The 13,399-nt window shown below is 35.2% G+C and overlaps 1 protein-coding gene across 6 annotated transcripts; it reads right to left on the bottom strand.

Moving 5' to 3' along the window:
• Positions 1 to 429: 429 nt before the first annotated feature.
• On the bottom strand, positions 430 to 9,871 carry LOC116113546 (serine/arginine-rich splicing factor SC35-like). 6 transcript variants are annotated; one of them, XR_004125433.1, is made up of 11 exons: positions 9,681 to 9,871; positions 4,821 to 4,899; positions 4,525 to 4,604; positions 4,364 to 4,430; positions 3,721 to 3,792; positions 2,695 to 2,901; positions 2,416 to 2,581; positions 2,208 to 2,328; positions 1,647 to 1,853; positions 1,403 to 1,549; positions 430 to 1,300 (listed from the first exon to the last, which is right to left on the bottom strand). XR_004125433.1 is itself a non-coding variant. In XM_031399694.1 (8 exons), exons 1-8 carry the CDS (start codon positions 9,754 to 9,756, stop codon positions 2,323 to 2,325), a joined length of 753 nt encoding a protein of 250 aa, XP_031255554.1. In that variant the 5' UTR covers positions 9,757 to 9,871; the 3' UTR covers positions 2,057 to 2,322. The 6 variants fall into 6 exon arrangements, 2 of the variants coding, with proteins under 2 accessions (XP_031255554.1, XP_031255555.1); XR_004125435.1 differs by lacking the exons at positions 430 to 1,300; positions 1,403 to 1,549; positions 1,647 to 1,853; ... (5 more) ...; positions 4,525 to 4,604; positions 4,821 to 4,899 and adding exons at positions 5,100 to 5,970; positions 6,073 to 6,219; positions 6,317 to 6,523; ... (5 more) ...; positions 9,195 to 9,274; positions 9,491 to 9,569 and having other exon boundaries at positions 9,681 to 9,870; XR_004125432.1 differs by having other exon boundaries at positions 1,403 to 1,853.
• Positions 9,872 to 13,399: the final 3,528 nt, after the last annotated feature.

Raw genomic sequence — 13,399 nt, 5'->3', positions numbered from 1 at the left:
TAACGAATATACAAACATGCCTAAACAAATCATGCAAAAGTTGACTTCTAAGATAATTATATCGAACATCATTGGTTAAAGTTAGTCCTCAATCACGCCTTCATGGTTTCCAGACTTAAGACGATCACAGTCGCAGGAAAAGCCTATAAGTTCAAATGAGAAAGGCTTCATCACACCGCCTAAGAGTGGGCTTCAATTTCTGCTGGTTAACTCTGCTAGAGGACCCCCCCTAGTCTTACAACAAAAATCCAAGAATGAATGCTCTGGCCACCTTGTTTCAGCGTTTGATTTGACAATTATTGCAAAGAACCACACCATATAGATCTTCAAAATATATTAGGCAAAATGCTAGAGATCAGATAACAGAACCCATGACCATAACATTATCATCAACATTCAACCTCATTTGTCCCAAAAAAACAAAAAAAAAAAAAAAAAAAAGGTTATGGTAATTCCTAAGTAAAGAGTACTAGGACAAAAAAGATAACCATGCTTAACTACTCAATTTCAAAGATGATATTCTACCAGACTTGGGCCTATTGTATGTTGAAATTTAAAATTACCATGCAAGAAGAGATCAAATAAAATACAATGAGAAAATTGCAGAACACTGGACAAGAGGAGACTGAATTAAAACGAAGATTTCATGATTCAAGACAAAGTATAAATATATGCAAAGGAAAAAATATATTTATAATCCAATGACAATCCCACATGAAAATGCAAGAAAGGTGAAAATTTATCATCAAATGCAATTTTGACAAATATTATCTTCCAGATATGTGAACAGGTTAAACTAACTCAGAATGCCAGATCTATGATGTAGAATGCAAAATATTGCAGCACAACTTTACCATAAAGAAGAGCAACAAGAAAAACATCTTTCTAACGTAATGGCAAGCTCCATAAAGATCAAAAACCTAGATTTTTTAAGATGAACAAAGCATTCAAAATAAATGATGGCCGATTCTGATCAAAGAATCAACTTCATGTGTTGAAATTAAATACAAACAGATGTATTGATTTATAGGAATATGCAATGCGTGACCACATAAATCAAACAGTAGAATGCATCTCAAAGAAAGATCATTTGAATCGCAAACCAGCAGGACAGCTGACCAATAGCTAGTATCAATCAAAACCCCGACCCCAGCAAGATGGGCAGCAACAGCCCGCTACATGTGGTTATTCGTTAGTACTTCAAAGTTACCCACATTCTCACGTATGTCACAAACAGAATAGGAATCAGCTACCACTTCACAGCTACAGCTACAGTCACGGACCAATGAGCTACAACTCACTACATCAAGCAACATAAGTTATAAACTTCAATGGCTAGAGTTAAATGTCCGTAAATTTCATGGAAATACCCCAAATAAATAATTTAAATAGAGCATTTTACCCTGTCCGATTATTGTGGCTGCAAATTCAGACCAGCATACCATAGGTCCATCTCATATGCAGCATCAGCCACAGGTTAAAACACGTTCAACTTTTGTGCACCCTTTTTTTATCATCACAGCAAGTACTATGTGTTTCAGGGCCAATACTTTCAAATCAGCAAAGACCAGAGGATAATAAGGTCAAAAGTTAGAAACCTGAATCATTCAACGGTTTAAAAACCAAGACTTGACTGTGGATCTTACCAATTATCAGATCACTCAAAGAAAATAAGTTTATCATATTTTGTTCGTGCAATCAGCATATTGACATAACCAGCATCACAATCAACGATCATCCATCTACGATTTAAAACAGCATCAACCGCTACTTACAAACAGCATCAACTGCTACAATAGCCATACCAACATTCTGTCCATCAAAGCCCCCAGTCACTGTCTTCCCGAACATAACTATAAAACCCAATAAATGGTTCAGGAATTAAGATGAATCAGAGCTCCTACAATTTGACTACAAAAAACAAAATAGAACCACACATTCAATGAGATAATCCCTTGCTGGGACTCAGATCAATAAGAGCATTAAAAAATTAAATCTAAACCAGAATGGATGGAAAAAAAAAAAAAAAAAAAATTGGAAAATGAACCCACAAAAATAAACCTAAAATACAAAATTTTTGATTGATAAGCAAATAACAACCTACAGACTTGGAAGTCCAGAAAACCAAACAACCACAACTAAGAAACAGGTGCATGAGGTTCAACAGAGACATTGCTGAACACAAAAGAAACCAGTCCTACCAATACCATCAAATAAATATTCGGATCAGAAATTGCATGGTGACTAAATGCTGAACATTGGCATCGTCAATCAAGTACATTACTCGAGTTGTCTCCATGAATTCCCATGTAGGCCACCAAATCAATCCTACAAAATACAAATTCAGAAGAAACATGTTTAAAAATCAATTTCAGGATGCAGCATAAAGGTAAACATCAGGTGTGATAAACTCACATCAACATCTGAATTTCTTGGAGATGGGCTTTGGGAATCAGCACGACGACCTCGCGGTGAAGGACTCCGAGGAGTTGTAGATCGTTCATCACGACTGCATCTATCCGGGCTCTCACCCCTAGGAGACATCTTGCGAGGACTAGGACTACGCTGAGGAGGGGATGCACTATGAAAAGAACATATAGCATAAAGAAAATATTTTAATTAGAAGTCCAAGTACTAACACATAGACAACTAAGTTAATATAATGATACAGATTGATCTGCATAGTGCAAGAACCTGTCAATCGATCGACTAGCACTCCGGCGATCATCATCATATCGACCCCTGCCTCGGCCTCTATAGTAGTCAGGACTGGCACTCCGGCTTCTACTTCTGCGACGATAATCTCTGTCCCTCCCACGATATTTATCACGATCATACCTATCCAAGCTTCTACTGCGACTTCTCCTCCTGTAATCCCTATCTCTATAATCATCCCGATACCTGAAGATGTTTAGCATTAATTCATACTGGATAAAAAAGGTCGATGCATATATTATACACACAAATACAAGGGATATCCCAATCTAATGGCTTCCACTCTACCGTTATTTAAACCTGAAAAAGTAAAAGCTTAAAACTTGGCAAAACTAAGAATCTTTTAACAAGTACCATTATTGTTATTGTTATTATTAATTTGGGTCCAGTTTGCAGGATTTCAAGGATTCGCTTTTAGACATCCTCACATATATAAATGTCAATGCATCAACTTCTTATCCTTGCATAACCAAGGAATTCAAATGAGATGTTAATTAATCTGACTGAAGAGGTAACCTTAACTACTACCCCCACCCTTCACATCCTGATGATTTCTCAATACTGTTTCCTCCCCATCAGTGAGGACCATGACTGAAAAAGCATTCACATATAAGACACATTAATAAGCTCCATACAGATATTAGTTTTTCAAATGAGATCATTTGGTTAAAATAGATATGGTAAATTTTAAATAAGATAACATGCTTATAATCTGACATCATTCATCGAACTAAATTTCAACTCAGTTGGTGCACCAAAGAAGGTAAAATTCGAAAAAGATAATCTCTTACAAAATCAGTTTCAGTGATGGAGCACAGAATCATACAGTATACAAACTACAAAATGTTCCACCTGAGAAACTACCAAATGCTTCCAAGAACAAGAAAACCATCAAACATTCTTGATCATCAACTACAGTATCATATAAAAGCAATGAAAAACATGGAACTGAGACTCACATGTGATTACTAATGAGGATCTGAAAAAAAAGAAAGGGATGCTTACCTCCTTCGGGGACTGCGACTTCTTGACCTGTATCGCGTTTTTGGAAATGATTCACTAATCCTTCCTTTATGGCTGAAATAGAAAGTTAATTGAATTGATAAGTGACTGGAGTACAAACTATATTCTGACCAGCAAGCAGAACAATTTGGTTACAGAATCGCATTCCTACCTATAGTGATCAGTAAAACCCTCACACAATTCAAACTAGAAAACCAAGAAGTTCAAACTCTCTGTCTATAATGTATCTTCTATTACGATAACCGCCAGGTCATGAAGCTTATCCAGGAATGTTTTTTATTTACATTCATGACTTTTAGAACGTGCTGCTAAATTATGTTCTCAGTTAGGTGAAGAAAGTATGACCACTTTACCAATAGTTGAGACCCAGTCTGGTGAAATTTCCAAGCATTGCATAATATGTTACAATAAAATAGATTTAAAAATCAGGCATGCCAATTGCATAAATAAAATGGAAAACACTGAAAATGGTCCTAATTACAAATATCAAACAATATGGCTTGTCGTATTTACATATCTTCAAACAATATAATACAAACATGAGCACGAATGCAATCTTATAAACCATCATCTAAAGTAACAAATGAAAAAAATAGTATATTTATTAATCACTATCAGCACTTACATCCTCTCAGCATTTGGGCCATATTTTGCAAACTGAACTGTTATCTCTCGTCCATCAACAACCCGTCCTAAAAATATCAAAGAGTACGCTTCAATTTGACAGCCAAATGAATCATTCACATATAAAAGGAATAATTTATCAGGAAAAACAAACACAGTTACCATCCAGCCTCTCCACTGCCTTCTGCGCCTCATCTGCATACTTGTACCGCACAAATGCAAAACCACGCGAATCACCCGTCCTTCACAATACCGAATAACAATATTATATAGAGTCAGTTGTGTAACCAGCAAAACGTATTAAACGCGTTGATAATAAGTAAACAACCCGCAAAATTCAGCCAGCTATCAAATAGTAACTACAGTCTATGAAGATTATCAAAGTAAATTAAACGAACATCAGACTTCATAAAAAAATATAGATAGAAACTGGTACGGGCCAAATGAAAATCCATTACCGTCGATCTCTTGGGATGAAGATATCAACAACCTTCCCGTACTTATCAAAAAGCGGAAACAGATCATCAGCCGTGGTACCTGACAACAATCAAAATTAAAAAGAATGAATGCTCTGGCCACCTTGTTTCAGCGTTTGATTTGACAATTATTGCAAAGAACCACACCATATAGATCTTCAAAATATATTAGGCAAAATGCTAGAGATCAGATAACAGAACCCATGACCATAACATTATCATCAACATTCAACCTCATTTGTCCCAAAAAAACAAAAAAAAAAAAAAAAAAAAGGTTATGGTAATTCCTAAGTAAAGAGTACTAGGACAAAAAAGATAACCATGCTTAACTACTCAATTTCAAAGATGATATTCTACCAGACTTGGGCCTATTGTATGTTGAAATTTAAAATTACCATGCAAGAAGAGATCAAATAAAATACAATGAGAAAATTGCAGAACACTGGACAAGAGGAGACTGAATTAAAACGAAGATTTCATGATTCAAGACAAAGTATAAATATATGCAAAGGAAAAAATATATTTATAATCCAATGACAATCCCACATGAAAATGCAAGAAAGGTGAAAATTTATCATCAAATGCAATTTTGACAAATATTATCTTCCAGATATGTGAACAGGTTAAACTAACTCAGAATGCCAGATCTATGATGTAGAATGCAAAATATTGCAGCACAACTTTACCATAAAGAAGAGCAACAAGAAAAACATCTTTCTAACGTAATGGCAAGCTCCATAAAGATCAAAAACCTAGATTTTTTAAGATGAACAAAGCATTCAAAATAAATGATGGCCGATTCTGATCAAAGAATCAACTTCATGTGTTGAAATTAAATACAAACAGATGTATTGATTTATAGGAATATGCAATGCGTGACCACATAAATCAAACAGTAGAATGCATCTCAAAGAAAGATCATTTGAATCGCAAACCAGCAGGACAGCTGACCAATAGCTAGTATCAATCAAAACCCCGACCCCAGCAAGATGGGCAGCAACAGCCCGCTACATGTGGTTATTCGTTAGTACTTCAAAGTTACCCACATTCTCACGTATGTCACAAACAGAATAGGAATCAGCTACCACTTCACAGCTACAGCTACAGTCACGGACCAATGAGCTACAACTCACTACATCAAGCAACATAAGTTATAAACTTCAATGGCTAGAGTTAAATGTCCGTAAATTTCATGGAAATACCCCAAATAAATAATTTAAATAGAGCATTTTACCCTGTCCGATTATTGTGGCTGCAAATTCAGACCAGCATACCATAGGTCCATCTCATATGCAGCATCAGCCACAGGTTAAAACACGTTCAACTTTTGTGCACCCTTTTTTTATCATCACAGCAAGTACTATGTGTTTCAGGGCCAATACTTTCAAATCAGCAAAGACCAGAGGATAATAAGGTCAAAAGTTAGAAACCTGAATCATTCAACGGTTTAAAAACCAAGACTTGACTGTGGATCTTACCAATTATCAGATCACTCAAAGAAAATAAGTTTATCATATTTTGTTCGTGCAATCAGCATATTGACATAACCAGCATCACAATCAACGATCATCCATCTACGATTTAAAACAGCATCAACCGCTACTTACAAACAGCATCAACTGCTACAATAGCCATACCAACATTCTGTCCATCAAAGCCCCCAGTCACTGTCTTCCCGAACATAACTATAAAACCCAATAAATGGTTCAGGAATTAAGATGAATCAGAGCTCCTACAATTTGACTACAAAAAACAAAATAGAACCACACATTCAATGAGATAATCCCTTGCTGGGACTCAGATCAATAAGAGCATTAAAAAATTAAATCTAAACCAGAATGGATGGAAAAAAAAAAAAAAAAAAAATTGGAAAATGAACCCACAAAAATAAACCTAAAATACAAAATTTTTGATTGATAAGCAAATAACAACCTACAGACTTGGAAGTCCAGAAAACCAAACAACCACAACTAAGAAACAGGTGCATGAGGTTCAACAGAGACATTGCTGAACACAAAAGAAACCAGTCCTACCAATACCATCAAATAAATATTCGGATCAGAAATTGCATGGTGACTAAATGCTGAACATTGGCATCGTCAATCAAGTACATTACTCGAGTTGTCTCCATGAATTCCCATGTAGGCCACCAAATCAATCCTACAAAATACAAATTCAGAAGAAACATGTTTAAAAATCAATTTCAGGATGCAGCATAAAGGTAAACATCAGGTGTGATAAACTCACATCAACATCCGAATTTCTTGGAGATGGGCTTTGGGAATCAGCACGATGACCTCGCGGTGAAGGACTCCGAGGAGTTGTAGATCGTTCATCACGACTGCATCTATCCGGGCTCTCACCCCTAGGAGACATCTTGCGAGGACTAGGACTACGCTGAGGAGGGGATGCACTATGAAAAGAACATATAGCATAAAGAAAATATTTTAATTAGAAGTCCAAGTACTAACACATAGACAACTAAGTTAATATAATGATACAGATTGATCTGCATAGTGCAAGAACCTGTCAATCGATCGACTAGCACTCTGGCGATCATCATCATATCGACCCCTGCCTCGGCCTCTATCGTAGTCGGGACTGGCACTCCGGCTTCTACTTCTGCGACGATAATCTCTGTCCCTCCCACGATATTTATCACGATCATACCTATCCAAGCTTCTACTGCGACTTCTCCTCCTGTAATCCCTATCTCTATAATCATCCCGATACCTGAAGATGTTTAGCATTAATTCATACTGGATAAAAAAGGTCGATGCATATATTATACACACAAATACAAGGGATATCCCAATCTAATGGCTTCCACTCTACCGTTATTTAAACCTGAAAAAGTAAAAGCTTAAAACTTGGCAAAACTAAGAATCTTTTAACAAGTACCATTATTGTTATTGTTATTATTAATTTGGGTCCAGTTTGCAGGATTTCAAGGATTCGCTTTTAGACATCCTCACATATATAAATGTCAATGCATCAACTTCTTATCCTTGCATAACCAAGGAATTCAAATGAGATGTTAATTAATCTGACTGAAGAGGTAACCTTAACTACTACCCCCACCCTTCACATCCTGAAGATTTCTCAATACTGTTTCCTCCCTATCAGTGAGGACCATGACTGAAAAAGCATTCACATATAAGACACATTAATAAGCTCCATACAGATATTAGTTTTTCAAATGAGATCATTAGGTAAAAATAGATATGGTAAATTTTAAATAAGATAACATGCTTATAATCTAACATCATTCATCGAACTAAATTTCAAATCAGTTGGTGCACCAAAGAAGGCAAAATTCGAAAAAGATAAACTCTTACAAAATCAGTTTCAGTGATGGAGCACAGAATCATACAGTATACAAACTACAAAATGTTCCACCTGAGAAACTACCAAATGCTTCCAAGAACAAGAAAACCATCAAACATTCTTGATCATCAAATACAGTATCATATAAAAGCAATGAAAAACATGGAACTGAGACTCACATGTGATTACTAATGAGGATCTGAAAAAAAAGAAAGGGATGCTTACCTCCTTCGGGGACTGCGACTTCTTGACCTGTATCGCGTTTTTGGAAATGATTCACTAATCCTTCCTTTATGGCTGAAATAGAAAGTTAATTGAATTGATAAGTGACTGGAGTACAAACTATATTCTGACCAGCAAGCAGAACAATTTGGTTACAGAATCGCATTCCTACCTATAGTGATCAGTAAAACCCTCACACAATTCAAACTAGAAAACCAAGAAGTTCAAACTCTCTGTCTATAATGTATCTTCTATTACGATAACCGCCAGGTCATGAAGCTTATCCAGGAATGTTTTTTATTTACATTCATGACTTTTAGAACGTGCTGCTAAATTATGTTCTCAGTTAGGTGAAGAAAGTATGACCACTTTACCAATAGTTGAGACCCAGTCTGGTGAAATTTCCAAGCATTGCATAATATGTTACAATAAAATAGATTTAAAAATCAGGCATGCCAATTGCATAAATAAAATGGAAAACACTGAAAATGGTCCTAATTACAAATATCAAACAATATGGCTTGTCGTATTTACATATCTTCAAACAATATAATACAAACATGAGCACGAATGCAATCTTATAAACCATCATCTAAAGTAACAAATGAAAAAAATAGTATATTTATTAATCACTATCAGCACTTACATCCTCTCAGCATTTGGGCCATATTTTGCAAACTGAACTGTTATCTCTCGTCCATCAACAACCCGTCCTAAAAATATCAAAGAGTACGCTTCAATTTGACAGCCAAATGAATCATTCACATATAAAAGGAATAATTTATCAGGAAAAACAAACACAGTTACCATCCAGCCTCTCCACTGCCTTCTGCGCCTCATCTGCATACTTGTACCGCACAAATGCAAAACCACGCGAATCACCCGTCCTTCACAATACCGAATAACAATATTATATAGAGTCAGTTGTGTAACCAGCAAAACGTATTAAACGCGTTGATAATAAGTAAACAACCCGCAAAATTCAGCCAGCTATCAAATAGTAACTACAGTCTATCAAGATTATCAAAGTACATTAAACGAACATCAGACTTCATAAAAAAATATAGATAGAAACTGGTACGGGCCAAATGAAAATCCATTACCGTCGATCTCTTGGGATGAAAATATCAACAACCTTCCCGTACTTATCAAAAAGCGGAAACAGATCGTCAGCGGTGGTACCTGACAACAATCAAAATTAAAAAAAAAAAAAAAAAAAAAAATTTAATTAATTATATGAAAACAAATTAGTTACAAAGTGAAGAGCAAACGAGCAACAGAGAGAGAAATTACGGAAGGTGATGTTAAGGACGAGGAGAGAGTAGGTATCGGTGATGTCTGGAGGGCCTGACCTCCCGAAGTGAGACATCTTTCTTCTCCGATTCGATTGACTAGGGGATTAGAGTTAGGGTTTGATAGGATGGTTTATCTGCAGCAAATGATACTGGGGAACTCTTGAAAAATCTGAGGCAGTCTGGACTCTCGCATTTTATACACGTGGATTTTTGCTCCTTTATTATTCTTTTTTTATTTTTTTCCTGGGAGTGCACACCAACCGAGCCGAGCCGAATAGTAGCTGGCTCGAGCTCGGCTTAACTAAGTTCGAGCTCAGGCTCATGAGCTTGAACTCAGCTCGTTTAACAAAATGGTTGGCTCGAGATCGGCTTGACTTGAATACTTATGAGCTGAGCCGAATTCGAGCCAAGCTCAGTTAAACCACAGTGCATGCAAAATGGCTTCTCTCGTCTGTTAACTCCGGCTAAATATCAAACACTTGGATTACAAATCAACAAAGCAAAAGAAATTCAACTTCAATTTAATCAACTTCACAAAAATCCCAGAATTCAAACTGGGAAAATGAGTCAGCCACTTGATCCCAAAGAAAACTTCATCCAAAAAACAACATTCCAAGCAAAACGCTAAATACAAGCAAAAATTAAGCATATAGAATTAAGTGGAAAACAAAAAAACATCTATATGAGTACTATCTTCTTCTGTCAAATCATATCAACAAGAAGACCAGCAACTTCTCTTCTCTTGCATCCACCTGACCCACAAAGCTTCTCTTCTCTTGCATCAACAACAAGACCATGCAACCAAAGATATTGCAATTCCATTTGGCTACCAAATAAAAAAAAAAAAAAAAATTCGCATCAGAGAATGTGATATTAAGAAGAGGTTCTTATGTCATAATAAGAGTTCATACAGATTAAAAAGAAATGTTACTCAGAATGAATGCAAAGTGAATACAACTTTTGACTTTTCCCAGTTTGGCACAGCACCAAACCAAGAAATATAGAACCATTAATTTTTCATAATTATATGCATAAGACACTCACCATTGACTTTCTTTCCCCATTTAAATTCCCCCACTCAATCCATCTATTCACTCACCGGACTCCAACTCATTTCCAAGAAACAACAAACACAAATGAAAAAATAAATAAATAAATAATTGCAGGGTGAGGAGTCGAACAGGTATGGTGGGATTTATGTAGAAAGGCGTCGGGAGCTGAAGATAAAAGTGGTGGATGGCAGTAGCTTAGCAGTAGCAGTGGTGGTTAACAGCATACCTAAAGACACAACAAAAGTGGTCCCGAGGGGAAATCTAACTAAGGTTGCTTATGTTAGCACCAGTAATGTCTACTCCTTTGGCTCTTGAGAACGTGCACTCTTGCGATGTTTGTGATTTTAATTAAATAGTTTCATTAATTTATATATAATTAATGAGTAACTAATCCTAAAATCAAATAATTGAAAATTTATGTTAACTAATGGATCAATATTAATACAAACGAATTTCTCATAAAAAAAATATAACTTTACTATCAATAACCTGTCAAGATTTCACTAAAACTTCATAGGATCGGCAACTAAAACTGCTCATTTGTCTTCTCTTTCTAAACAACAAAAAAGAAAACAATTTGTTTTAGTTTGAATCATATTAATAAATGACCAAATAAATACATAATTTTAATATATTGGTCTATGGAAGTATGAAATTTACTTTGTAACTTTTCTTGACTCCATAGAGATTGCAACACCAATCACCACCACAAAATAGCACTTGCACGATATCAATAGACAACGATGATCGATAAGTGTCAATAACTCAACTTTCCAGCACTGAAAGTTGCCTCTGAAGCGATTGGGGTGATTGGAATGGCAAGTATTTCACGAGCCATCGTAGATAAAATACGATAGTTCATTAGATTTGCCTTCCACCACTTTAACGCATCAAACGAGGTATCATCCTCATTCCATAACAAACACCCCTCTTCTAGATACCGATTTAACTCAAATTTCTCATGTTGCACCGTTTGAGTTGTTGTGACGCCCACATTGAGGTACGTAATTTAACTTATGCCTTTATACTCTTAGTTGATTTTTATTAAAGTTATTTTGAGAAAATGTGAAAAAAATGCCTTAAAATTTCATTAGGGGTAAAATGGTCTTTTCACTCAAAATTAGTTGAAAAAGTGGGGAGTGAAAAGAGATAGAATTTCATGTAGAATGCAATAAAATGAGGGCATTATGGTAATTGACTAAGGGACATAGATGAAATTTTTAAGAAAGTGTAACGGCAAAATGAGAACCTATATATAATATTATGTTATATCAAGGATTGAAGAGTGAAACCCTAGCCACTCTTCATCCATTTTCACACCACTTTCACCTTCATATTTTCTCAATTTCTTCAATTCTTCTTCAAGGGAAATTCATAGATTTTGGGTACTTTTTAGTGAATTTTCAATCCCAAATATTCTTAGGTAAGATCCTTGCACCAAGAAGTGAGTTTTAATTTTTAAAGTGTTGAATCTTGATGATTTATGTTCATAGGATTTAAGAGAAAGAGAGTTGGATCAAAGAAGATTTTTAAAGTGTTGGATTGCTCACATATAAGGTAAGTAAATCTTACCCTAAGTATGATTTAAGTAATATTGTGTAGTAAATTTCTTTTATGCATATATATGTTTTATATGAAGAATTGTTAATGGATTTGGTGTTGAATGATGATTATAACTTATCCATGAGAAGTTGTGTTGGTGCATTTGATGTTTGATGAACGTTTGGATGATGTTTGATGAACGTTTGGATGAAGTTTGGAAGAATTGGAGTGTATATTTTGGACAGGTTTGGCGTTAAATATGGAGGGTTTTATTCCCAATTTTTGGTGGCTTAGAAAAGAGATAGAAGTGTAGCCAAATTAGAGTTGCTTTGTGCACATAAGTTGTTTGATGAAATGTCAAAGAGAAGTGCATGTATGAGTATGATTATGTGTTATATTGAGATGAGTTTGTAGATGGTAGAGAATGAAATGTTTGCGTTCCATATTGCATAATGTATTTAAACATGTGAATTTAGAAAGAATTATAAGTATGAAACCATCTACATGCATACATACTCATAAGAGCATGAAAAAGCACTAAATAATGTTAAAGAGTAAATGGAAAGAAATAAGAATATTAAAGAAGTTCAAATCTGAATTTTATTTAAAGAAGTGTAAAAAGATAAAAATAAGAAAATATTGTTGCGATGGAGAACCCATGAGTGACAAGAAGAATTTTCCCCACATGCATGCCGCCTTTAGTGAGCAGCCTAAGAATAAGAAAGAAGAATTGGTACAGTCCGTAAGAGTGCATATGGATGAGGGTTGTACCCAAGAAAGAAGAATACACTCACACGGCCAAGTTTCTAAATCCATGCCTCAACCGAGTCCGATCGACAAAAGAATAAGAATGAAAAGAAAAGAAAAAAATAAGAAAGAAAAAAATAAGAAAAGAAAGAAATACATAGAAAAGAAACAGAATAAGAAAAATAGAAAAGAAAATGAATATTTTATATATTTGTGCATTTGCATTATATATATGCATAATACCATGCCCATTATCTGAGTAGTGGGAAATTAGAATAGAGAAAGAACAGAGAGAAAAGCAGAGTAAGAGTAGAGAAAGAATAAAGAAGAATGGGGAAGTGTGAAGTAGGAAAGAAATTCAGAATTTAAGCAACGA

This window comes from Pistacia vera, unplaced genomic scaffold, assembly GCF_008641045.1.
Source record: "Pistacia vera cultivar Batoury unplaced genomic scaffold, PisVer_v2 Contig682, whole genome shotgun sequence".
NCBI lineage: Eukaryota > Viridiplantae > Streptophyta > Magnoliopsida > Sapindales > Anacardiaceae > Pistacia > Pistacia vera.
The sequence above is the reverse complement of the archived record's forward strand: the minus strand, read 5'-3'. Positions and strand labels throughout refer to the sequence as shown.

Excerpts from the sequence above, each read along its gene's own strand:
- LOC116113546 (XM_031399694.1), bottom strand. The coding sequence starts at position 9,756 with ATGTCTCACTTCGGGAGGTCAGGCCCTCCAGACATCACCGATACCTAC. Across the intron at positions 2,902-3,720 it reads AGTCGCAGTCCCCGAAGGAG|GTATCGGGATGATTATAGAG; the intron begins GTAAGCATCCCT and ends AAACATCTTCAG. Across the intron at positions 2,582-2,694 it reads GCTAGTCGATCGATTGACAG|TGCATCCCCTCCTCAGCGTA; the intron begins GTTCTTGCACTA and ends TTCTTTTCATAG.